Source organism: Oxyura jamaicensis, chromosome 1 (genome assembly GCF_011077185.1).
Source record: "Oxyura jamaicensis isolate SHBP4307 breed ruddy duck chromosome 1, BPBGC_Ojam_1.0, whole genome shotgun sequence".
Taxonomy (NCBI): Eukaryota; Metazoa; Chordata; class Aves; order Anseriformes; family Anatidae; genus Oxyura; species Oxyura jamaicensis.
In genome coordinates, this window is record NC_048893.1 from 123,801,393 (window position 1) to 123,825,493 (window position 24,101).

At 36.4% G+C, this 24,101-nt stretch overlaps 1 protein-coding gene across 2 annotated transcripts in view; it reads left to right on the forward strand.

Moving 5' to 3' along the window:
• Window positions 1-24,101, forward strand: part of MAP3K15 (mitogen-activated protein kinase kinase kinase 15) — an 87,912-nt gene that overhangs the window by 52,676 nt on the left and 11,135 nt on the right. For both annotated transcript variants that reach the window (XM_035321758.1, XM_035321840.1), the window contains 13 exons: window positions 1,187-1,357; window positions 2,382-2,494; window positions 4,462-4,621; window positions 5,241-5,391; window positions 5,810-5,917; window positions 7,237-7,286; window positions 9,827-9,922; window positions 11,543-11,630; window positions 15,143-15,276; window positions 15,954-16,081; window positions 17,515-17,645; window positions 17,931-18,036; window positions 22,715-22,872. In XM_035321758.1, the coding sequence (XP_035177649.1) occupies window positions 1,187-1,357; window positions 2,382-2,494; window positions 4,462-4,621; window positions 5,241-5,391; window positions 5,810-5,917; window positions 7,237-7,286; window positions 9,827-9,922; window positions 11,543-11,630; window positions 15,143-15,276; window positions 15,954-16,081; window positions 17,515-17,645; window positions 17,931-18,036; window positions 22,715-22,872 (1,594 nt within the window). The remainder of the gene's footprint in view (window positions 1-1,186; window positions 1,358-2,381; window positions 2,495-4,461; window positions 4,622-5,240; window positions 5,392-5,809; window positions 5,918-7,236; window positions 7,287-9,826; window positions 9,923-11,542; window positions 11,631-15,142; window positions 15,277-15,953; window positions 16,082-17,514; window positions 17,646-17,930; window positions 18,037-22,714; window positions 22,873-24,101) is intronic.

Consider the following 24,101-nt stretch of genomic DNA (forward strand, 5'->3'; position numbering starts at 1 on the left):
ATCTTATTAGATGTTCTCCATCACCTAACGTGCACAGCAGCCTTTTTTTGTTGTTGTTGTTTTCCTGTAGATGTGTGGTTATTGGTTTTGTTGCATCAGTTGGTTACCTAAGAAACTGAGCCATTTTACAGTACGTATTAATCCTTTCAGGGTCTGCAAATACTAGATTCGCCAGAAACTGTTATCTCCTACTGATACTGCTGACAAAGTAATCATAGTACTTGTAAGCCCGTAAGCCTGTTCCTTGATACCTAGGTAGGGATCAGGAAATTGTAAACAGTTCTGAAAGGGAGTGGGTAAATATTTTAAATCTCTTGAGTGATTAAAAAATGTCTTGGAGAGGCTATTAAGTTCTGAAGCTGTGTTTGCTTTACACTTGCAAATAAACATTTTTGTTTGTTCTAAGTGACATTTTGCAGTAAATAGTGAATTCTAAACTTGCAAAACCAACAGGGTAAAGTGAGGTAAAAATTCTTGTGTTCTGTTTAATAATAATAAGGAACTGAAATGATATTTAATCACTGTGTTTTTTCTTACGGACAAGACTGGTATATATTTGACCAAATACAAGCTTTATGACAGCTGTTTTTTCCCCAGTTTTTCTCCAGACTGAATAATTTTAATTAAGAAATAAATACAAATCAGTTTTGCCTTTTTTTTTTTTTTCTTGTACTTCTAAGTCCCCATATTAATCTCTATCACTCTTTTGTCTGAAGTAGAACAGACCTGGCTTCTCCTGTACTCAGTATTGTCCAGTACTGGTTCTGGATCCTCTGGATTCAAGAATACAAATCCCAGTCACAGCTCAATGAGCTATCAGCCAGACTGCTGCAAATCATCAGCATTTTCAGAAACGATCGCTTAAACAAGCATTGTTTCACTCTGGAATATCAGCAGAGTCTGTCTACTTACACAGGGAAGAATCAAGTGAGATGACAGACTTTTTTTCGTAGAGGAATTCTGAGCTTAAATCAGTTTTTAGGTGAGCTAGGAATCCCATGAGAAGAGAATACATTTGTTTTTATCAATGAACCAATACTCATACATCAGTGTAAATAAAGTAAAATCTGTATGTAGCAATGATGGATGGGCTTATAAGATAGACAGGGATAATATTATTGTACCATCTTGCAGTTGCAGTTTCAGATCCGAACTCATTTATTTTATTCTTTGTATTTGATTTCAGAAGAAATAATGCAGGTGACAGGGAGAAGGCACTGCAAGTCATGCTTCAAGTCCTGCAGACATGTGATCACCCTGCTCCAGATATGTTTTGCTTATGTGGGAGGATCTACAAGGATATGTTTCTTGATTCTGACTGTAAAGATACCAATAGTCGAGATCATGCCATTGAATGGTAACAGGAAAAAAATACGTATTTGTTTAAAAACTTCTTCAGACTTTTATGGTTATGAAAAGCAAAGCTGTATGAATTAGAAGTTCAAATGTTGTTTCCTCTTTTTTAATAGCCCAATTTGAGTAAATGATTTACCAAGCACCAGATACTTGGATACATTTCCTTGCTTCTCTTTATAGATTATCACGAATATAGAGTGATACCCCCACCTTTTTGCAGAGAAAATAGACAATTAATCTGCTTCAAGGCCAAAATGAAGTGCAAGTGAGGTCATGGGACTTATGCTGGTCCTCTGTGCAAGGACGGTTTCCACCTTGGAGACTTAGGAAATGCAAAGATCTACCTGTATATAAGGAACAATATTGATTAACTACATTATGAATTTTCTTAAGACATGCTCTCACTATCATACTGATTATGTATGTGTGTTTATATAATCAAACTACTGATGAGTAAGCAAAATTGATCAATGTGGGTTTGTATTGTAACTGTAAAAATATGTCTGTCTCTGTTTCTCATTTTTTTCTCTATATCACCTCAACATGATTAGTGCAACGTGGATGGTTAGCAGTGAATTTACAGACTTCAGATCAATCTCTTGATGCTACATCACCTAGTGCCATGTATTCAGCCTTTATCAGTTGTATCTCAGTTACCTCTAATGAATATAAAGCTTTAAAACAAACGACTAGGAGCCTTTTTGTAAAACTAACATCTTTATTGCTTTTCTCATATGAATAGTATCATAAAATTATGTTCTATTGCATTTAAGAGTTTTGCAGTAACCAGTTTAAGTTTTATTTTTGCAAATTTACAGAAGATGGCAGGTCATAATACTAAGCAAGTTTTTCTTTCTCACTTAAGACAAAGAGCTGCTTTGTTCCAAGTACCCTTTGTAAAGTGTCATAGGCACTAACTAGCCATATAGTCCCTCCAGGAAATTAATAGCTTAAAAGAGACACCAACTTTGCACTATTTCTGTTCTTTTATGCAGTGAGTTGTGAGGTCTGACTTTTCTCTGCAGGTATCGCAAAGGATTTGAACTCCAGTCAACTCTGTATTCTGGAATTAACCTTGCAGTTTTGCTACTTGTTGCAGGACAACAATTTGAAAGCTCAATGGAACTGAGAAAAATAGGTAGGCATCCAAACACACTGCCACACACGTTTTCTGCCCCTCTCCCTATGAAGAAAACAAAGCATTTATAGAGATGGGTTGCATAGACAGAAAAGTAGTTCAGGCTTTTTAGTGGCAGGTCCTGAGTGGCAGCCTAAAACATGGAGATCTTGAAGAACCCTTTTTTTCCTTGTAGCCTTGGAGCAGCTTTCTAGTGACAAGGCCCACCTGAAGGGCTCCAGAGATGTGCGGGAAACAAGGAATGCCAGGCTTCAGCACCACCTGTAAACTGCTTCTCCAGCACCACAGAGATTATCCCATTGCATATCCAAAGGGGACAAAGACGGGAACTGGCACAGTGTGGTCCAGCTCTCCTCAGGGATGCCAGGGAAGAATCCATGGGCTATCTGGTGTCCCTGAACTGAGAGATTCAATGGAAGTATCACATAGAAAGATCCACTGGGACAGTGACTAGTTGTTAGTAATGAGCTGACAGTAACCTAGATATGTGTCTCCCATCTGCATTCTAACTTAAACCCGCCACTATAGACCTATAAAGGCACCATATGATAGAAACAGATACGTAGTTCTTCCTAGAAAAATAATAGTTGAAAATTATATTTGGTACAGATCCTGTCTGAAATGCATACTTGAGCCTCAAAGGTGAAGAATGCAAAGCTGGCTTTTTATCATTCCCGTCCTTTATCTGGGGTTGTATTTGCATAAGCCTCTAGATATTGATCTCTTTCTGCATATGTAGGTCTTGAAGACACAGACTTAAACAACAACAATCAGGAGGCAGATAGCTGTGGTGGTTTTACCCAGCTGAGTAGCTGAGCTCCACCACAACTACTCTTTCAATCCCCCTCCTCAAAGAAAAAGGGGGAGAAAATGTGACAAAAAGGGCTCAAGGGTTGAGATAGGGACATCACTCAACAATTATTGTCATAGGCAAAACAGATGCAGCATAGAGAGATTAATTTCATTTGTTACCTATTAATAACAAGCTAGAGCAGTGAGAAACTAAAAGCAAATTAAAAATACCTTCCCCTCCATCCACCCTCTTCTACGTCTTGCCCCCAAGCAGTGCAGGGGAAGAGGGGAATGGGAGCTGCGGTCAGTCCCTGATGCTTCGTCTCCCTCACGGTCCCTCCCTGCCCCTGCTCCCCGTGGGGTCCCTCCCACGGATGCCGTCCTTCCCCAGCTGAGCCTGCGGGGGCTGCCCACAGGCAGCAGCTCCTCAAGCACTGCTCCCACACTTCAGCTGGGCCTTAGCCTTCTCCCCCAGCCTTGCCGCATCCACCTGCTCCAGCGGGGGCTCCTCCACGGGCTACAGCGTGGAGATCTGCTCCGTGTGGGACCCATGGGCTGCAGGGGGACAGCCTGCTCCACCAGGGGCCTCTCCACAGGCTGCAGGGAAACTGCTGCTGCCTGCCTGGAGCACCTCCTGCCCTCCTGCTGCACTGACCTGGGGGCTGCAGGGCTGCTTCTCACTCTTCACTCTCCCAGCTACTGTTGTGCCACAGTATTTTTTTTTATCTTTTCATTTTCTTAAATTTGCTCTCCGAGAGGCACAACCAACATCACTTATTGGTTTGGCTTGAAAGAGGCAGGTCCCTTTTGGAGCTGGCTGAAATTGGCCCTTATCTGACATGGGGCAGCTGCTGGACTCTTCACAGAGGCCACCCCTGCAGAACCCCTGCTACCAAAACCTTGCTACGTAAACCCAATACAACAGCACAACAGATATTTCAGCACCAGGTGTGGTGGGAGTTCTGGCTGTTTGAACCACATTGGGGATGTTATTTTCTGACTTAGCCTCTGTATTGAGCAATACTGAGTGGTGGATCCTTATACCTCTTTATTTTTATCACTAATGCTGAATAACTAATAACTTTTTATCGCTATGGATGAAGTCTCATTAGACTTTTGCTGATGGATTTATCAGTATTTTACTGATAGAAAGTGTTTCAATTGAAATTTTACAGGTGTACGATTAAACAGTTTACTGGGAAGAAAAGGAAGCCTAGAAAAAATGAACAATTACTGGGACGTGGGACAGTTCTTCAGTGTGAGCATGCTGGCTAATGATGTTAGTAAAGCAGTACAAGCAGCAGAGAAACTTTTTAAGCTGAAACCTCCAGTATGGTATGTAGTAGGAGGCTGTAGCACAAGTACCCAACTCTAGGAAATACACAAAGTAAAACCGTTTTGTAGACACTTGGATAACTTAACTGGATTTTTCCATCTTGGATTTTTTGTAACTCTGACTTCATACTCTGTTCTTTTATTCTGGGAAAGAAAGTATGAGGAAGGGAAATTGTAAGAAATTAACTATCATTATCAGCTTTAGATCCCATTCAAGTGTGTTTTATAGGAAAGAACTTAGAAATTAGTGATGATTCCTTGTTAAACAATTCTTTTCAGTTTAGATAGCTGTTGTTCTGTCCTCTGCCATCTTCTAGCTCATAATGTCTTTAACCACCATATAACTATTCATGTAACTATACCTTTTTGCAATAAGATGTCGTTTGTGAATGTCCAAGTGGGTTTATGCCTCAAGTTTTAGACTAAATTAGCTATTCTTCCAGAAATACGTAAAAATCAGCACAAACATTTCCATCATGGTAGCTTTTAGAGTACATTTAATTTTGCTTCAGATTATATTTGAAGTTACTTTTTTCATTGTATAAGCCAGTTAAGTGTTTTTAGAATCAAGTCAAATTCTGTTTTGTCTCTGTTAACTCACTAATTCAATACCTTCTAGGTACTTGAAATCATTAGTTCAGAATCTGATGCTAATTCAGCGTTTCAAGAAACTCACCATAGAACATTCTCCTAGACAAGAAAGATTGACTTTCTGGCTAGATATAATTTTTGAGGCAACGAAAGAAACAACTAATGGACTGAGATTTCCAGTAAGATGTTATGTCCAAACAAATTTTCTTTGTCTTATGTTTCTGGATAGGATATAACCAGAATTGGAAGACTCTAAACACAATGCTTACGTGCTTAACTGTCTGTTATTCATTGCATGAACTAAACTGCTATATGCAGTTAATCTTTCCTTTTTTAAAAACATTTAACCCACCACCCTAAAATCATTCTAAGAAATACTTCAAAGTCTCCTAACATAAATAATTATCATACAGTTTGGTTGTACACAGGAATACAATCTTTTCCTGCCCTGCCTTGTCTTTTTCTTTCCCCCTGGAAATTTTTTAGGCCTTACTTTGTGGTTACCCATTGTCTATACCAGAGCATTAGTTTTGTTTCTAAATATGCTGTCATGTACTAGCTACCGTTTTATTAAGGAAAAATGTTCTCTCTCTCCAGGTTTTGGTGATAGAACCGACTAAAGTCTATCAGCCTGCATATGTTTCAATCAACAATGAAGCAGACGAAAGATCTCTTTCTTTGTGGCATGTCTCTCCCACTGAAATGGTAAAGCTACCAGCAGATGCATTTCATGTATTCTGATTCATTGTGATTAAGTCACTTTTTCACATTTAGATTTTTGAAGTGCTTTACAGTCATTTAAAGTTTGCTATGTTTATGTGAAGCACAAGTCTCAATTTCTCTCTTATGTAGATGTGAAAATTGACTTTTAACAAGGAAAATAAAAGGGAGGTACTATGATTAGAACTCAGATATTTTTGACCTCTAGGTAACTTATCTTGACCATGGCTCTTAGAAGTGCTTGGGTTATTTATTTTTCTCATATTTCTCATTAGAATCATGTGTTTTTATTAAGATGCAGCTCAAAAGCTAGATAAAAAGTAAAAATAAAGACCAGTATTGTGTTGATTTTTATTTAAAAAAAAAAAAAAAATAAAGTTTCTACAGTTATAACACTAGTAACTAGAAAAACTGGCAGCCTAGGACAAATATAAAGAGATGAAACATTTGTTGTCTTGGATTATTGGAGATTAGATTAGGAAAGGAGTATGAACAATGTAATCTCTTAAGAATGCAAAATAATTTCAGTTTCACATGGGAATGTATTTGACCAGCCTTAATGTCAGAACAATGTAGGTGGAGGATAGACTAAAAATGTAGAGAGACAAAGAGTGGAAAAGAGGCATGTTAGAGCAACAGAAGATAATATAGTTACCAGGATCTATGAATGTCTTTTCAAGAACAATATACTGCTTACTGCTTTGAGTGAATATAACGTGACGTAGCTATGCTTTATGGAACAAATTCTTGGTACATATTTGGTGATGCTAAATATGATGTGGCTACTAACTGGAGATTTATGGAGGGCTATATTCCTAGGTATAAATTGTCCTTCCTTTGTTTTGCTCCCTGAGCCATAGCTGTTGGCTCAATACATCTTAGGAAGAAGTATGAAGTTTTCTTTCCCTTTAAGCCTGGATAAGAGTAGGGCATAGTCTGCTTTACATGAAAAAATAATGGTTTGAGTCAAAACATAATGTTTCATAAATTGTACTTCAAGCTTTGTTACTCAGATTTAATTTCGCCTGAGGGAATTTTCACTTTACTTTCATCCTGCACTGTTTGTTTTCATTTTTCTTCAAATAAGTGAAACAGCAACATATGGTCTTTCTCTGACCTATATATCAATCTCATGTGCAAGCTGAAAAGAAAAAAAGAAGGAAGGAAGAAAGGAAGGAAGGAAGGAAGAGAATGGAAGAGATATGCTGGAAAAACTTTATTTTGCTCACCATGCTATGACTTTCTTTTCAATAGTAAGGTTAAACAGTGTCTGTATTAATCTGATACAGCTTTGTTCTCCACAGAAACAGATTCATGAATGGAATTTTACAGCTTCTTCCATAAGGGGAATAAGGTTGGTATGTCTGAAAACAGTTAAGTGTTATATATATATATATATGTATTTAATATATGTTTTATGTTTTCCTTAAGTGGGAAATCTGAATTCTGCCTTAAATCTCTGCTTTGCAGAGATTACCTGGTATAGAAGTTTCTTCTGTCCAGCCTGTCTTGAAATGTCAACAGAGAAGAGTTTGCCTTTTCATGCATGGTCAGAGCTGTATGTTTCTCATAAGAATACTCATCTAACTTGTGTCTATGTACTCTCTTGTAGAGTTCCTATTTTCAATTATGTAGTTGCTTTTTTAAACTTGAGCTAAGCTTTTTCAAACATTTTCAAAGCCCAACATTTTCAAAGTTGGGCTACTTTGCTGCCGGAAAAATGAGAGTGAACCAGGAGAGAAAAGAAAATGAAACCTACCTGGACAGCCTGGCAGTGTCTATCGTGTTCTTGCCCTCTGTCTGCATTTTGCAGGCTGTAGCTTAGAACCGGAGTAACTTTAAGCACAGGGAACATGAGATGGGCCTTTGCCTTCTGCTCAGGTTTGTGAGTCACTGTGTTGGTGGGTCAGTCATTTTCAGAGACATAAATAGTTCTTGGTTTGGTCCACTTCCGTAAGTGCATAAGCTTAAGTGCTTGAAAAACTTTATATTTGAAGTACAAGCATAAATTTACATACTTAATGAGTTCTGTAGTTCTCAAAGCAGAGTTTTTCTGGGCCTCAGTTTTGACAATAAGAACCTAAATTTTAAGTCCCAAGTTTGTCTTATGTGAACTTGAATACTGTTCTTAAGCAAATAAGCTCAGAGAAAAAAAAATCTGAATATGGTGAGTGGTAATTGTTATGAAAGCCTGTAATTGTGGATTTGGACATAGGTTCTACCATACCTTTGCTATTTGCTTCTAAGAGCAGTTTTCAGTTTAAATGAGTCCGATGTGATGTTTTATTTTGTTACTGCAATGCAGTGTGAATGGATGTGAAGTTACCATTATTAAAGACTGTGGAGCTGACTGAGCATAACTCAGCATAACATTTCTGAAACACATTAATCACCTTCTGTCAACACATCACACAAATTAATCATGTCTGAGAAAGATAACTACTAATTAAATGGAGACAAGCAATTCATTTGCTTTGATTCTTAATCACTGCTGGGGATTACAAAGTTTAAAGAAGCAGTCCCTTTATATGTAGTGGATCTGAATGTTTGCTTTGTATATGACAGCTTACAATTGTAATAACTTTGAAATTGCATTTATTTTAGTTTAAAAAAAAAAAAAAGTTTGTGCTTTTGATTAACTTATTCTGTCTAAACCCTGATGTGGTATTTATGCTACCCAGTTCATCTTATATACTACGTGTATAACACTGTTTGTAATACAGTATTTAGTTACTGTCTTGTCTATCCTATATTTGCTCATGGAAGGATCATCTTGCTTTGCCATTTAGTTCTCAGGTCAGGTATGTGCTAATCTACTTTGCTAGACTAGGAATTGCTATATCAGAACCAAGTTACAGAATGACATAGTATATTTTCAAATATTTCTGGAAAAAAAAAAATCTTCTGGCAAAATTCTAATTTTTTGGAACAAGTCATTGTAGCCCCAAACAATGCTACAGCACAGTGTTCTTACAACATTATGTACCTTTACTAAAGTCTATTGTCAAGTATTTTAACTGGCTTAATACAGGCTAAGCAAGATCTGAAAGAGTTTGACTAGTCAGATCAGGAAAGAATCAAAATGATTTTATTCATTTTATGCACAAAAATAATGACAGTACCTTAGCAGTCATAACTTGGTATTTATGCAGAATGATACTGAAGTGTTTGGAATTATAAGAGGTTCATTCCATTTTCATATTGATATCATGTTTTATGGCCTCTTCACTTTTAGCTTCAATGCATTTATATAGGCTAGATATAACACTAGAAAGACACGATATGCAATAAATAATCACTTTGTCAGAATTATTGCTACGGTTTGGAGTAAATATTAGTCATCCTGAAACTTGTTTCTTACCATTAAGGCCATAAGAATATATAATGTGAATGATCTACTACATTGTAAGTATTTTGCAGTTCAGTCTTACTGGAAGAGTAATGGAAGTATAAAAATATGAAATATTTGTCAAGCTTAAAAGAAAAGCTTTCCTGATAGCTGGATCAGTGTTAAAGCGATTCACTTTCCATAGAGGTATAGGAAAATACCAAGAAATCTGATGGAACAGTGTAAAAATGGAAGGGGAGAAGAACAACAAACAAACCTGGAAACACTTCAGATAAATCAGTATTTTACCAAAATAAGCAATAGCTAAGTTATTCATCAAACTGTGGGTAGGAATTTAGTCTGTAGGATATACAAATAAACTCAGAGCATCTAAATGTAGTGAAAACAAATTTAATTGCATACAGCCTCTCTGTAGACATGAACTATGAAAAAGATGTCTGTTAAGAGTTCTTAATAAAAAACAAGCAAACAAAAACTTTCTCCTTGCTCTGTTTCTTCTAATGGTTACATCCAAAATAATATTTTCTTAATGTTAATTTTTACAGTATTTCCAAGTTTGATGAACGATGTTGTTTTCTTTATGTCCATGACAACTCTGATGATTTTCAAATCTACTTTTCTACAGAAAACCAATGTAGTAGGTGAGTTCCGTTTGTGTGGGTATTGCATGCAAAGTCTGTCCTGAATATAATTAGTTTACTAAAGGATGAAAGCTGACAATTTTGCTCGAGAAAATAATTATTTTTTCTTTTACTTTCTTAATTTATTTTTTTTCCTGATTAAAAATCAATGAACTAAATTCAGTGATATATAAGATGATGAGACCAGTGCCTCATTACACTTGTCAGCTTGTTCTGGTCTTATTCTGTCAGCTTATTCTGATTTATAGCTTTTATCCATTTTTTCTGTCTCTTGGCCACGTCATGTAGGGCATCACATTGATTTAGATCCCCTCCTGTACCTGTTTGGTTTGATTTAGCTAAGAACAACTAGATGTACTGGTAATTCTAGCTTGTGCTGTATCATGGATTACCTGTTATGGTTTGCCATGTATTCAGATATTTTCTGATATTCAGATACTTTCTGATAATCATTATGTTGTCTCTGAACAGTAGGGCATACTAACCGAATTTCAGACCTAAATCTTTACAGACCAGATTCTATCTGGGGACAGATATTTGGCATCTGAATGAAGTACGAGTGATTTGTTAATACCCAGTATTTGGGGATGGATCGTGTATTTACTTTTCTTGCAATAATGATCGTTTATGTATTACACAGAGTAAACTAAGATTAAAGAATATCATTGGCTCTGTGGAGTGCAGTGCTTAAAAGATAGGAAACACCAACATTATTTTTACCTGTTCATTAATTTAACATCACAATTTATCTTGTGAATCATTGTCACTTTTTTTATGCCTTTTTAAGTGCTCAACAGGAGTCTGTTCCAGAAATGTGTCTCAGTTAGTCAATGAAACAGATGTTATGAATGCCTTATAGTAATTTTTAATGATTTCTAACTACTTGTTATGGAATTTGGAAAACATAACAAGAGTTAGCAGTTCACACAAGGGACTACAGGAAAATGTGATCTTGTACTTAAGGTTTTCCATCCCAGAGAACTAGATAAAATCAGTTAAAATTCTGTTTTTCAAAATACGTTACTTGCTTTGTGTTGTTGTCTTTCTAGATGCCTGTCTAGAATGACCAAATCTGATTTTCAGAAATAGTATAGAATGACGCTTGCAACCAAAGTCCATGGAAGCATTTAAATTAAGCTAAAAGTAATAGAATTCTCATCACAACCCGGAAAGAGAACCACCAAATGTAATATCATGAATGCACTACTGCACTGAATCAGTGAAAATCAATACTTAATTTTTGAGTATCTTAACTTTTTCCCTAAATACATTTGTAAAGACAAGGCAATAAAGCACCTTAAATGAAAGTGTACAGCAAAAATATTTGAGTTGGATCTACCAAGGTTTTAATATGCAATTACGACAACAAAAATGGTTTTGATGTATCAAATAAAATAATTTTATAAATAATTAAGCTTTTCAAAGGGTACTTGATGTTCTTTCTCATTTTAAGTAGGATAAGTATGGCAAGAGTAAATAATGAAGGAAGCCCATGTCTGAATACACTGAATACACTTTGTTTGTTTGCTTACACGTAAAGACCACCTTGTGAAGAATCTGTCTAGTCTCTTTCTGAAAGGATGTTTTTCTTTGATCCTGTGCTATTTATTGCTCTTTTAGATTCTGTGGGTTGGTGAAGGAAATTTTGTCTGATGCAGTTGGCAGTGCTTTGGAACTAGAAGGGGAAATAGATGGAGATACATTGGAGGTATGTCAAAAAAAAAAAAAATCTAATAACTTTGAGACATTTTCTCCATTTTCCATGCACTTTCATATTAGTATACTGGAAAGATAACAGATAAAATTTAAATTCCTTAATTACATATGAAATTTCAACTCATACAAAACTGTTTGTATACAAGAGCTGCATTCATGTAAAAAAAAAAAAAAACAAAACACTTGTTTTTAATGAAATGAGTATTTCATTAAATTAATGTAACTACATTAGCACTGTAAGCTCTAAATCCCAGAAGAAGTGTGTTACTGATCTTGTATTTACACTGTAAACAATTTATGGATAAGAATCATCTGATATCAGCTGGCTCAAGTGGTTTAAAAATAGATACAAAATGAAATAAACTCAAGGAGAAGACATTTAGCAAAGGCACATTGGTTTTTCTAGTCAGTATCTGATACTATTACAACTCCAGGTAAGTTCATTTGAAAGGCTTTCTCTGTCACAGTGATTTGAGATATTTAGGATTAGATTCATCCATTGTGCTTTTGATTTATCACTGAAACATACCTGCTATGAATCTAGTTGATGTAGCCTTTATTTATAATCATTACAGAGAAAAAAAACTTGGAAAGGGTTATTTAGCTTTTAGGTAGGCTCAAGTTATGGTAGGTGAATCTTCTCACCTCCATACAGATGTCCACGTCTATAGCAGCAATTACTCTGTGCTTCTGTTTGTATTGATCTCTGAAAAACCACCACAAAAAGTAGGCTGTACCTTTTATTTCTGGTTAAGCAAATGAAGTCAATCCAACTGATGAGTGTAAAACCCTGCTGTGGTTTGTTTGAGCTGGCTATCTTTCTGACTGTCCCATTCCAGCAATACTGTTTTGTCTACAATGCAGAGCCTTTACAATAGTGAACTGTTTGTAGTACCTGAGGCTTCAGAAGAGGATCAAGAAAGGAGATGACCCTCTACTGTACTGTTGAATATAATTACATACTGTGGAGAAGAGTTTTGGCACTAGAATTTATGCATAATTATCAGAGAGTTCTCGAGTGAAAAGGACAAGATACGCACATTTATTAAGTCCAGCTTAATACATACATCTGTGGTCTCAGAGTTTACCATAGGATCAGAAAGAGTATAATCTATAGCTGCAGATTTTACATGACATAGTTGTGAACTTAGCTAATAGCAGGAAAGCCTCTGAACACCACAATCTATTCAGCTGTGCAATAGTTTCTCATAGGAAGGGAGTTCAACGTGGCTTGAGTCATAAAAACTGAACTGGGAAAAGCACTTGTGAATGCACAGCAGGAGACTATCCTGCATCAATCAATGACATATGGAGAAATGACTAGAGAAATTAATTTTAGATCCTTAAGATCCTCTAGATCCTGAATCATTGTATATATCTTGATGTTTTCAGAATTATCACCTTGTTCTTACTGTCTTAGGTCATGAAATTATGACAGAAATCAAGGTATGCGGGGGAGGATTAATTTGTTAAGCGTAAGACTTCTAATGCCTTTCTGTAACCCAAGATCTTAAAAAGATACCACATGGAAAATGCAGCTTTATACGTTCTTGCTGGTCTTGACAAGCGCAGAGAAATCAGAAATTCTTACCATTATTAAAACAGCTGTTAGTATCTGAGGAAGGGGAAAAATAACCTTGAACACAATTTGGGGAAGAAAACCTGATTTCAGTTAGAATTCCTTTGAAAATGTTGTCCCAGGAGGATGTATATTTTAGATTGCAGTGTTCTTTGAAAGCAACTACAGTTTACTTGTACAAATAAAAAGGATTTGGAAGGTGAGTGTGTTTGGCAGTTCTTTCTGCTTTAGGATATTTGCTTCTGCATATTGAGATTGAAGTTCTTATCACTTTCAGAGTCCCTGCTATACCCCAGATTGGATATGCAAGAGATCAGACTGTCCTGCAGTTCATGTTTATACAGAAAATCAGCTATAAACACTTGTTTACTCCCACCTCATGCTTGAATTGCACATCCAGGGGTTCACATATTCAGACCTTTGGCAATGAGCAATGATTTGTTCAAATTTTGTTTGTGGCTGTTGAAGAGAAGGCAAATGTCAAATGGCATCTAATATATATATGTATATATTAAAATGTCTGCCAACGAGCACAGAACTATAAATCTCAATAATTTTCATGTATCCTGGGGCCCAGATTAGAGAACATAGGTTTCTCCACAGTAATTATAGAGTTGGCTTTGGACTAGTCTGTTGCAGATAGGATTGCTGTCAATCTTAAATTCTGCAATGTGACTGCTGTCTTTTTTCTGCACAGTTTTATGTCATATGATAGCTGTGAAAGATGGATATGCTGCTACCAAAGAACTTGACAAATTTTACATATGGTGTTTTGGGTCAGTTGTGCCTATCATACACCAAGATTATGCTATGAACCATGACGTGCTGAAAAATGGAAATAAATAATGGAAAAATGGAAAATGTGCTAAAGCTATGCTAACTTAATTTTAGTTCCAATGAACAGAGAATGTTGTTAGGATAAATGACAGACAGTTTTTCTTTAGCTCCTTCCATATAGTGGCCTGAAACATACCACCTTTTCTGAGAAGAGAGAGGAAATTTCAGTGACTCAAATGACATTGCAATACCAGAACTGCAAAGCAGATTGGAAGGCACTTCACAGAATCACAGGAAGGTCAAGGTTGGCAGGGACCTCTGGGCTCACCTGCTCCAACGCCTGCCCAAGCAGGGACACCCAGAACAGGCTGCACAGGCCCATGCCCAGGTGGCTTCTGAAGATCTCCAAGGAGGGAGACCCCACAGCTTCTTTGTCACTCACACAGTAAAAAAGTGTTTCCTTCACTTCAGCGTATTAGATCTCAAGGTTACCTTTTGTATGAGACAGTATTATTGCATGAAGCAGAAAAAGTAGTTATGGATAGAAATATCAATAGGTCATTTAAAAAGGTAGTATTTAATTACCCTTTCAGGAGATGGGCTTTTTTTTTTTTTTTTTTTTTTTTTTTTGTCTTTTTTCCTTTTGGAGAAAAGTTCATAATTAGGAGAATGTCAGAAATGAATTTTGCTGCAGCTAATCCCAAATGACTATATAGAGTCTTAGGACAGTCTCCATCCAAATTGGCATAATGAGAATGTCAATTTTATTTATTTTTTTAACCATAGATTTCATACATATGTTCCATACATTTACATATTCTGAGGGCTCTGTCAGCAGTTCTCAGATATGACATCTGAACTGTCTCTTGATAGCATTGTTTCATTGAATTTTGTTTACGGCTGTATTCCTTGTTTGGGTGAATGCATTTGGAAGTTGTATAGGGAAGACTCTTTTATAAAGGAAGTAACGTGGAAATTTTGGAAGTTGTATAATGCACCAGGCTGGTGGGTAACCTACTTACTACAACTGTACTGTAGTAACTACTCTGCACTGTACTCAGAGTAGTACATAACTGTTAAAGCTCTCCATAATTTTACGTTATTGATTAAAGTTTGTGTACTGCTTTGTGTATCTTTTCCACTTGCAGTATGAATATGATTACGATGAGAATGGTGACAGGGTAGTTCTAGGAAAAGGTACTTATGGAATAGTCTATGCTGGAAGAGACCTTAGCAATCAGGTCCGAATAGCCATCAAAGAAATACCTGAAAGAGACAGCAGGTAAGAGCAAGCAAATTGTTATACATACACATTGCTAACAGAGCTGTAGTTGTTTGCTGAAAACTTTGTTCCTCATAACAAGAATTTCTATGTGGTTAGTTTATAATATCCCAATAAACTAACATGCAATTTTTATTTCCTCCTAGTATTCAACAGTACCCTTGTGAGAATGACGATTTTCAGTTGTTCAGAAAAGAGTTTATAAATGCGTGTGTATGTATATTTGTATATACATATATATAATGTATTTATAAAAATGATAGTTTAATAAGATTATATATATCATAAATCCTAGAAAAATAACTCATTTTTAAAGTTGCAGTTGTATCTCATTTGTACTGTTCTCAGAGAGGAGGAAAAGGATAAAAGGAGTTTCCAAGGCAAAGATGGTACTACAGAATGATGCAGAAGAGATGCGTGTGTAAATACATTCTTTGAGGGCATGTTTCTCCTCCTAGGTTCATCTGGGATCTGCCTCTGTACTCCTCAGTAGGCAGCTAGTCACACTGCATTTTGAAGGTCATGGACGTTTACTGAGACTTGTATCAATACCCTTAAAATCCATTGTTTGCAAAAGAGCATTTAAGCATAGCCTATAACCCTTTCCCACACCATGAGTTACTCCATGTTTTGTGTGTGTATGTGTTTTTGTTTGTTTGTTTATTTGTTTTCAATAGATATTCCCAACCTCTTCATGAAGAGATAGCACTGCATAAATATTTAAAGCATCGGAACATTGTCCAGTATCTTGGATCTATTTCAGAAGATGGTTACATTAAGATTTTTATGGAGCAAGTGCCTGGAGGTTTGTATCATTCTGAGCTTAGTCTCTCAAAGAAACCAAAAGCAGTTGGGATGCTAAACTGAAAGCCAAGATCTGCACTTAATGTGTTTGTGCACTGTGTTTGCCTTTTCTATTGAAATGTTAACTACCAGTGGCATTCTTTGAATGTAAAGAAGAGATTTGAAGCGTACAAGTCCAAGTACCCTCTCCCCCTCCTGTAATATTAAAAATCTAGAGAAGGATCATTAAAAGAAAGTCATTTAATGTTTGGTGTCCAATATGCTTATTATAAAATTGTGGCATTTAAGCTGTACATTCCTTCTAGCCTGAACACCTAAATGATAAATGGAACTTTTAGGATAGCTTTCTGTTGAGCAGCAATTCTGATTAAGCAAACTGAATATTATTTTCTACCTGCTGCATCCAAACGCTGCTTTTTCTTAGACAAATTAGATATAAAAATGGTATGCTTCCATTGATCATAAATTCCAGTTTTGTTCCACAAGCCTTTTCTACACTTTTAGATGTGAAGTCCTTCTATATCCTCCCTAGGTTGTTCTCCCATCTCTCTTTTGCTATTTGCTGTTCAATGTTGAGTATATGTCAGGATGAATGTTTAAATTCTTGTAAGAATGTAATTTGAAAAATTAAAACAGAAATAAGAAAAACAGGAAAAAAAAAAAAAAAGGTTTTCTACCTTTCTACACAAATGTTCAAAGTATAAATAAATTCATCAGGGGCATTCAAGATGGGAAGTTCTTTGTTTTTTGAAATCTTGTGACCTTCTCACCTAAAAGCTTAGATTTTTTTTTTTTTTCTGTTTAGCTGAGACACTCTGACATGCATGACATGCTGATACGATGAGTTTAAATCAACACTTAGATTTGTTTTTCTACACTTGTTAAAAATATCAGCTGCTGCTGTTTACCTACCTTTTTTTCCCCCGCCCTATTAATATATGCACAGTGGAATGTGCTGTGATTAGTTGCTAATGTCAGGATATTATGGAACCAATGCTGTTATTTTGAACTCTGCAACCAGTCTTAAAACGAAACCAGATGTTCAGATTATGCAAGATTCTTTCAGCAAACTTCAGTTTAGAGAGCTGTTGGTGTAGACTTAAAATCCTTTTATCTGAGTTTTTCTGGCATGAAGTAGACTGCTGCACTTAGTTTAATAGGAACGGAAGTAGAAAGATTGTTTATTTTGCCTCACAATTAAAGTTATTTAAAGTTATTTAAGAAAAGATTAGATACATTACAGGTAGGGGAATTGTAGATGACCTGTCTCTTACTCTGAATGACCATTAGTTGGTTGTTTTGAGGAACATTCTTTCCTCTGTCATAAATATTTTCAGAAGTTAGTGCTTAAATTAAGCTTAATCTGGCCTTAAATGTTTAATATTAATCCTGGGGTTTTGCTATCTTGCTACGCTTTCTTCTTAAATCATGTAGGCAGCCTCTCGGCTCTCCTGCGATCTAAGTGGGGCCCAATGAAAGAACCCACAATTAAATTTTACACCAAGCAGATTCTGGAAGGCCTTAAGTATCTCCATGAGAACCAGATTGTACACAGAGATATAAAGGTAAATTTTCTTCTGTCATTTTTTATTCATTTTGTTTACTTCAGTTAGTTTTACTCTAAGCTGAAGTAGAATTTCTGATAGGATATCATGGAAGCTTAAAAGAAAAGAATAAAACAACCCCTTCTCCCTGGTGCTCCTGGAAAATTCCTTTGCAGAAAGGTATATTACAAAGATAACCACAAACCTGTAGGAATATTGAGATTTGAATCTGGAATCTGTACTCATGTGTCTCACCCAACCCCTCCACCCACGCCCTCTCCTCTCTCTCTCTCATTCAAACCACAGGGGGACAACGTTCTGGTGAACACCTATAGTGGCGTGGTAAAGATCTCTGATTTTGGTACTTCCAAACGGCTGGCAGGAATCAATCCATGCACTGAAACATTTACAGGTAAGACTGGTTGAACGGAGTTTGTAAGGGTGTTCTTAGTAGAGATTCTTCCTTAGGATCTAGGTCTGGATCCACGATAGATTTGGAATTAGAGCCAAGAGGCTCTTTGGATTCATGGTGAAAACAGGATTAGGTCTCTTTATTCTCAGGCAAAAGTGAGTGGAAGAGTGATCACCACAAACACAGTCTATCTTTTATTAATGTTATTTAGTTCCTTTTATTTATTAATTTTAATAAATTAATTAAATGTGATGTGGTAAGTGTTTATTCTAAGTGTTTTTCATTCAGTAGCAGTTGATCTGTTGCAATTACATCTGGAATACTGGAGTAAAGAAACTTTTTAATTTAATAATCCTCATAGCAGTAACTCATGCATGCACAGTATATTTTTTTAAGCATGTCTAAATGTATAGCAAACCAAACACAAGCTTCCAAATACTTTCAGTTTTGAGATACTAAATTTAAAACCCAGCCAACTGGCTAACATGGTGTTATCATCAGGAAAAAGCTGTTTAGATGAAAATAGTAGGCAGGCTTGTTAGAGAGAAGTTTCCTTACACAACAAAATAGCAAAAGCTTGCAACATTCCAGGAAAAGAAAACTTGCTGAGTAACAGCTGAAACTCCAGACTGAAAAATGACAAAATGGTCACATACCAAATTATTTTATTAGTAGAAAATATAAGTAACATGATCTTTTCACTTGTTATGTGGTCATATGCATAATCTAGTACCACAAATCACAAGTCTGGTATTGGCCTGCAGTTTAAGTATGAAGAATGATCCACTGACACAGACATGAGTCCTGTGGAAAACAGAAGACAACAACCAAGGCTTCCCTTTATCTATCTGGTGGTGGTTCTGCAGTTCCTCCAGCTTTCTTACAAAGGAAGCCATGACCATGCAATTATGAAGGTTCTGAAAAGATAAGTGGAAACTGTTGAAGAGTGTCCAGAGAAGGGCTACAAAGATGGTGAAGGGCCTAGAGGGGAAGACGTATGAGGGGCCGCTGAGGTCACTGGGCATGTTTAGCCCAGAGCAGAGGAGGCTGAGGGTAGGCCTCATGGCGGCCTGCAGCTCCTTTGTGAAGGGGGGGCAGAGGGGCAGGTGCTGAGCTCTCTGGGGATGGTGACAGGACCTGAGGAAATGGTGTCAGGATGCGACAGGGGAGGTTCAGGCTGGACATCAGGAAGAGGTTCTTCCCTGAGAGGGCTGTTGCACACTGGAACAGGCTCCCCAGGGATGTAGTCACTGCACCAAGCCTGTAGGAGTTCAAGAAGCGTTTGGACAGTGCTTAGTCATATGGTCTGAATTTTTGGGTAGACCTGTGTGGAGCCAGGAGTTGGACTCAGTGATCCTTGTGGGTCCCTTCCAACTCGCAATATACTATGATTCTGTGATTTGAATGATTTATTTACAATGAAGAGCTGTGAGAATCAATCTCTTCAGCTCATAGGTGTTGCAACAGAGAAATGGCAATCTCTGAACAAAGCTGATTAAGTGCTGGCTTCTGAAGCATTTCTTTAAGGAGTTCCATCACATTTTCCAAACTAACTATTTAACAAATATCTTTTAATGAATCATCTACCTTATACAATGGGATGAATAGTTCTCAAATATATACAGATATCCAGAAAGTAATATTTTCAGTTTGTGCTTGCAACATCTGTCTTTGCCATTATTTTTAGACTGGTTCCATGAAGTTATACTCCGCAGGAAAGAGGTCCACTACCAAGTGGTGTATAGCAAGCAGTACAGCGTTTTCTACAGGGTACTGCGGGAACTTTAAGTATATAAAGGGGTTCAGTAAGGCAAAAGATGAAGTCATGGCAGAAGATCCTTTTGTGGATATTAAAAACAATGATACAAAAGTTAATTTTGGCCCAGGAGGTCACAGTTATGGCTGATTGCTATTATGGCTGCAGCAGGCACTACAGGAAAATCACTGTGTCCTTGCACAGTGATTGTGCTGTGTTTTATGTACTCCTTAGTGGGTTTTCAGCAACTGATTGTTATTAGAGGTGATATAAAGAGATATGGTATCTGATGGAAAATCACCATACTGTAATAAAATGAGGTAAATCTTTCCTTGGGCTCTTTGTTCTCTTGTATGTTTGCTGTCCTCCTTGTGCTGTAGAGGGGTAATTTACCATAAGAAGAAATGTTTTACTTAAGTTCTCAGTTTGGATTTAAAATGAATAGACAGGGAGCTATGACCAGGTAGGGCCTAAAAGCTCTCTTGTGATTTTTTATTTTTTTTTTTAAAGTTTCTTAATTCAGTACATAAACTTTGTAGACTTTAGGCATTTTGCAATAAAATCCAGATGATCCAAGGGTCACACTACTAGTGGTTTAAACATTATATTCCTCCATTCAAGACATTCAACCTGAAGGCAAAGCTGTGGCTTGAACTGTTGTTCTACAGCAATCATATTTAATGAGCATACTAATATCCAATCCATTTTATCTTCACCAGATATCCTTTACTTAATTGTTCACAGCTTTACCACAGTGTAATATCATTGCTTTCTTAAGCAGAAAAAAATATTTAATTTAAAGATGTTATAAAAGATCCAGCAGGAATTCATGTGGAAAAAATACTGTAGCGTTTGAAACAATTAGGGTGTTTATAGGTTTCCTTTGGTAGTGTGGACTGACTTCTTGTAAAATTCTCTTGTTAGCTGGTTTAATATATGATTGAGCATCAGTGATTCCAGACTGACCATATTGGTTTCATTTATTTACTGGTTTTTGTTTATCAGTATTATAACTAGTATTACAGTCAGATTGTCTACAAGCAAACTTTGGAGACATTCAGATTCCTCCATTAACAGCCAACTTCAGGGCCTCATTTTGCCAACATGTATAACTTTAGAAGTTTCAATAGATTTTTCTTTTCTCTCTCTCTCTCTCTCTCTCTAACTCTGGATGTCAAAAATCCCAACCACATCAAAAAGACTTCCTTGAACTGCAATTTATGATGGGTTCCTTTATTTTTGTAGTTATCATGTCATTGATTTACCTTGATTATAAGCAGGATTCTCCTTGTGCAAAACATCAGATTTAAAAAGCAATGAAAAAAAAAAAGTTTTATCTGTATCATTTTACATGTACAAAAACAGTTTTATAAGCTAACTTTTTGAAATTCCCTGCCTCTAGTTTGCAATACCAATATCTTTTTTTTCCAGATATTTTTCCTTTAGTGGTATTGTCCCAACTCCCTTATTTTTATGAGACCTTTTTCTTTGTAAAAATGTATATTCATCTACTTGTATGTAGATATTATTGTATGTTTCAAAAAGACATTAAGTTGAGTAAGTGCTTGGACACGTGGTTCACAGGGATTTTTTTGGCTGAGATTTTACCTCATTTGCATTATGTAGTTTTGCCTTATCATCATCATTACAGGTATTTCCTGCAGATTTCTTTTTTTTTTAAAGCTACTATTAAGTCCTTATTGACTAAGTCTTGCTTCACCAGTAATATTAAAGAACAAATTCTGATAGGAAAAACAAATTATACCTACATTGAAACAGAGACCTGTGAACTGCCAGTGTGAAAAGAAGTAACTATCAAAGAAAATATTACTAATAGTTATCATCCTAAAAATACCTGTCATGGAGTTTGTATATTACAATGAATGAAAATACATCTTAGTCTGTTTATGGTGAAGGACTGGCAATCTTTTTTTCTCAAAAAATTTGTAAAAAGCAAGCATGCTTAACCCTTCTGCTTGTCCTTTTCTTTCAGGCTTTCAATTCTTTCAGTTTCTTTTCAGTTCTTTCATTGTGTCTGTCTTTCCAGAGGCACTTCACAAAGTTGAGAACCTCTTAGTTTCCCAAAGCAAGTCTTCTACTGCTTGTATGGGCATATTTCTCAGGGGCCCACCTGACTCTGGAGGAGCTGTTTCCTACCAGTGCTAATGCTGTGAGATCATAGTATGATGGCAGTGGCCAAGAATTTCACACAAGTTTTTCCTGATGACATTTGCCCCTGCTTCTAAGAAAGCGCCACAACACAGCTTTCTGAGAACAGACTGTGCTTACAAACAGTGATAATTTGAACTGTGCATGTTTAACAGAAAAATAGTATTTCACTATTTTTAACACTTCTAACCACCAGGCCATTTGGGCTTGCATTCTTTGTGTTCTACTTTCCAGTATAGAACTGTATTTTTTTTCCCCATGAAGTCGTTTTTCTTCTAGCTTTCTTCTCTCTAGCAGTAGCTGTCTTACTCCTAAAGATCTCATCTTCAGGCCTTCCATTTCTATCATGAGATGCTGTCCTGCACTGATATTCTCATTATAGGGGTAAACATATGAATAACTATTCTAATGAAGAATATCCGTCACTTTGCTGTTTTTATCACCTCTTACATAGAGAATCTTTACAATTTAGCGTCTGCAAAAAAATGTTTGATATAATTTTAGATTCTGAGGAAGCATTTGGATTATGAATATATTTTCAGCAGTTTGAAGCCTTGTTTTAGAAAGGGAGAAAAGTTTATAGAAAAGATGCTAAAACATAAGTTTCTGTCTAGCTTTAGTGTTCATACTGGAAATCAAATCTTTTTCTATGAAGGCTGCATTTGACAATGTTTGGATTGCTTAGTGGTGTGTTTATTCTCTTCAGTAAGAATGAAGACTATAAAACATAACAATCCTTTTTGTCCTGCCTAGGAACATTGCAGTACATGGCTCCAGAAATCATTGATAAAGGACCACGAGGATATGGTGCACCAGCTGATATCTGGTCACTAGGTTGTACCATTATTGAAATGGCAACAGGCAAACCTCCATTTCATGAACTAGGGGAGCCTCAAGCAGCAATGTTCAAAGTAAGTACTTTTTTTTTTTTTTTTTTTTTTTTACTGCCCAGTTTATGAGTTTTCAACTACGACCTTAATTGTTTAATATTAATTGGTAGTAACCTTTTGTTATATGGACTGTTGTACACAAAGCCACAGTCTGCCCTGTATTCTTAATTCTGTCTGAAGGATTCTTCTCTGCTCTAAACTGTAGTGCTCTAGGGGGCAATAATTTATTTTTGTGTTGGAAATAGGTCATGACTCAGAGCAGCAACCTGAAAGACGAGTGAAGATTTATGAAAACTAATATTCTCTAACTTCTTACTTCTGTCATCTCCTACTCTTGATAAATGATTTCCTTCTTGGCTACCAGAGTCTCCAATGATGACAACCAAGTTCTTGCTGCTGCTTTAAGTCTTTTTTTTGTAAGCCTTCCTCCAAGAGGATCTGTTTGCCTTGTTTTTCAAAGGCCCAGTCTCTGCAAGGTGTTAGAAAGCTATGGTGGAAGAGGGGTCTAATTTTCTAGGATTTTTGATATGTAGTGAAGGAGTTCTGGGTATCCAAAGTCATTCTGGTCAAAGCTGCCTCCATGGTAAACTGTTGTCTCTAGAACTTTATTTCTCTTGGTGTATCTGCATTCAATACCTGCACAAATTAACACTTGAGAATGCTTCAGATAATTTTGATAATAAATGTATGAAAAAGTTACTTCCTCTAACTCTAAAACAAATAGTAATATACAAACTATTACCTGATAGTGAATCAAATACGCAGATTGCAAATTTTGGGTTCTTCCACTGGCTTGCAGTAGACCTTAAGTGAAGTATTTGTTTTCACTAATGTTTCAGATTCCTCATTCTTACAATGGGAAATATGTTATCTCCATAACCTAGCAAACTACTTTAAAATTACGGATATTATTCAATGGCTTTTCCTTGGTATGTAGTCAAAAGTCACAATGTGGACACTAGTGGAAATTATTGCTGCCGCCATGGTAGCAAAATCAAAAATTTATCGATATGGATAGTAGGCTGGGCTGCAATTCACCATGCTTCATACTGGGCCTGCGAGCTGTCCCATGCACCAAAGCTAAAAGGCAAAGAAAGGGATAGTTACAGTTTTTGACTTAGTTGTTCCAACAGTATAATGGACTGTCAGTGCTTTGACAGTGTTTTGTTCAGTGCTTAAGGGCACCTGGCACCACAGTGCCATCAGCTTGTGACACTGTCCCAGCTGAAGCTGACTGTGTGAGCCTGCCT